Source organism: Tupaia chinensis, unplaced genomic scaffold, assembly GCF_000334495.1.
Source record: "Tupaia chinensis unplaced genomic scaffold, TupChi_1.0 Scaffold000065_1, whole genome shotgun sequence".
NCBI lineage: Eukaryota > Metazoa > Chordata > Mammalia > Scandentia > Tupaiidae > Tupaia > Tupaia belangeri.
The window spans coordinates 5,126,053-5,128,957 of record NW_006159523.1 but is presented as its reverse complement, the minus strand read 5'-3'; the positions used below and the strand labels follow the sequence as shown (position 1 = coordinate 5,128,957).

General features: G+C 50.1%; 1 protein-coding gene across 1 annotated transcript in view; it reads left to right on the top strand.

The window, feature by feature from the left end:
* The window catches only part of TNFRSF11A (TNF receptor superfamily member 11a), a gene marked incomplete at its 3' end in the record, with an annotated part of 45,883 nt that extends 45,008 nt beyond the window's left edge, over positions 1–875 (top strand). The window contains 1 exon segment of the mRNA XM_006141844.2: positions 691–875. Coding sequence (XP_006141906.2) covers positions 691–875 — 185 coding nt within the window.
* Between the last annotated feature and the right edge of the window lie 2,030 nt (positions 876–2,905).

Below are 2,905 nucleotides of genomic sequence, written 5' to 3'. Positions count from 1 at the left end.
TTCTTGCGAAGTAGTGACAGAAACTTCATTTTATTTGTATAAATTATTAGTAAGCTGCTTCACAATAGAGAAGAAAAAAGGGGGCAGTGAATACCAAGAAGCTATTTTGAAGTTGGGGTCCCTGGCCAGACTACAAGATTCTGTCTGTGATGCCGAGTGTTGGGGACTTTCTCGATCTGCTTGGTCTCTGGTACTTATTTTCACCTGGGGAATTTCTGGAGCATCTTTTTTTTTTTTTTTTTTTTTTTAGAGGGGGTTTTTTTTTTTTTTTGCTGTAGGGCACATGCGCTTGCCCGAGAGAGTAAGAAATCACGGCCCCCAGGGGGGATGGCCATGCCTCAATCCCCTCTCCTCCTCCGGGTTCCGAGACTCAAACCGGAATCGCCCACGTGGGAGTCCAGCGACGTAACCACTACGCCCTCTGCTGGCCGCTTGGAGCCCAGCTTTAAAAGGGGAGACTAACATGAGGCACAGGCTGCCGGGCATGGGCTGTGCCTTGTTTCCCCTAAGGCCCATCATTAAAGGCACCCCCAGAGTCCCGAAGTCAGAACCCCTAGGGACAGAGGCCTTCAGGGTTCAGGAGGGTGCTTTCCAGGCGTGGTCTTTGCACTCCGGTCTCCGGGATCTCTCGGCCCAGGAGCCCCAGCGCCGCTGACTCAACCTCTCCGCTGTCTCGTCTCGCTCCCGCAGGAAACGTCACAGGGAACAGCAACTCCACGTTCATTTCCAGCGGGCAAGTGATGAACTTCAAGGGCGACATCATCGTGGTCTACGTCAGCCAGACCTCGCAGGAGGGCGCGGCGGGCCCGGGCGTCGCGGCCGCGGAGCCGGTGAGCCGCCCGGTGCAGGAGGAGAACCTGGCGCGCCGCGACTCCCGGCCTCGGGAAGCCCCGCGCCCCGGAGCCTCGGGGGCCAGGCGTGGGCGCGGCCTCTGAGCAGTCGGACCTCGCCCTCTGCGGCCCGGCGCCGCTTACCGGGACGCGCGGTCACACCTGGAACCGCACCTGGGTGGGCAGGAGGCCCTCTGCCCCCGCCGAGGATCGGTACATTCTAGGAAGTCACCTGCCGTTCCCTGTCCACCTTGGACGTCAAAGAAAAGGTGACTTTTCATAGGGCAAGTTGATTATGACCGCCCACTACCCTCAGGAGGAGCCTCCCAGGGGCACACCGCCCTCTGCGCGTCTCCACTGACCTTCCCTGGGTTTTTCTCCGCTCCCTCCTGCACGGGTGCCGTTGATCGCATCAGTAATTTGTCCCTTTATGACATCCGTTTTTACGACTGTCCAGTGCTTTTGGGGGCTGGACTTTTTTCTGCTGTATTTGTATTTATTTCACTTTTTTCATAACAATTTTCGTAATACCGCCCCCTCACACACTGACACACACACACACACACACACACACACTCTATTATCCAACTGTTTAAGTAAGGGTTCTGTTAAAGCTTCTTTACATATTTTCTTTTGTATTCTTCCCAGGTGTTTTGTCGGTGGATGGCTTTCGTGCCTAAGCAGTTTTGGGGAAAGGCTGGAAGTGTGAATGTGGAGCAAGGTTCAGGGGACAAGTCGGGGGCTTTTCTGGAAAATGTTCTGTGTTCTCGTTTTTCTAAAAGAAGGAAAAGGGAAACCCCTCTCTTCCCCCTTGAATGTTTTTAAGTTGGTGGCGGTCCATAGACTAAGTTCAGTGAGTGGCCTTGTCCCTCTATGGTTAATTTGGTAATCAAATCTCTAAAAGTCCAAGTTACTGTAGCTTGACATTCTTTTTTCTAAAGAGCGTGAGAGTTTTAAACCTCTAGGTCGGGGATTGGAACCATGGTCCACCACGTGAAAGTCCAGCAACGTAACCATTACACCATCTGCTGATCCCCAGCTTGGCGTCCTTAATGTCTGTGTAGAAAAGAGGTAGGAAACAAATAGACCACGGAGCTAGCCTGCTCACGAAGGGGAAAAAAGGCCCAGGGAAACTGAAGGAAAACTAAAGCTGACATAGGAATCTGCATTTTCTCTTTCCGGATAAGAATGGTGTGAATGCGCTAGGCAGAGGCCCTCTTCTATAGAGTTATGCCTCTGTAATGTCACCTTGTAGAAGTGGGAAACATTCTTACTATTTTCTGGTGCAATTAAATTAAAAACCAGATCCTCCTGCCATGAGTGTAAGAAAGCTTACCGTTGACAGTGCTTTTCTCCTGACATCTGTCCTTCTCTGAGGAAACACAGGGTATTATTCGGGCTGGAGGGCGTCACTGGAGTTGTTTTATCTGGTGGCCGGTGAGCATGGGTTCTCCTCAAATATTCAGAGAAGTTAAAACATCTAAGCAAATTCAAATAGCTTTTGTACGTCTGGCAGCTTAGTAGAGTGCTCTTAGTGGTCACCGCCCGAACCTGAATAACCATCCATCCTGGTGTTCTCCCCAGCCCTGCAGTTCTGGAAAGGCAGGGGCTGAGTGCAGCTGACTCGGACTTTGAAGAAGCAGAGGACAGCTGTGTAATTGATGGGACACCTCAGCTGACGTAAAGAACTGCGGGAAATAATTGCAGAGCCAGGATTCTCCAATGGTGGGAATTTACTGTCTGTTCTGCCCTTTCATTTAACATCCATCCACAGAGATGTTCTAAAAATGGAAGAAACCATTCAACGTTTTGATACGGAATATATTCAACAACGTTACCGTTCCCAAGGCAGAATGCTAAGCTAAAACCCTAAGTGTCTACCATGACTGTTGTCACCTCACGGAGACTACTTTATCCTTCTGCACTTTTACTGTTCTTTCCGTGCAAAGGCAATAATGGTAATTTATAATAGTTTCCCTAACCAGAAATATCAAAGGGATTCTACAGTGAGTGTTAGCTACCTTGGCCCCTTGAATCAAAGGTGCTATCTTAAAATAAAAGAACCTTCCCTCTTT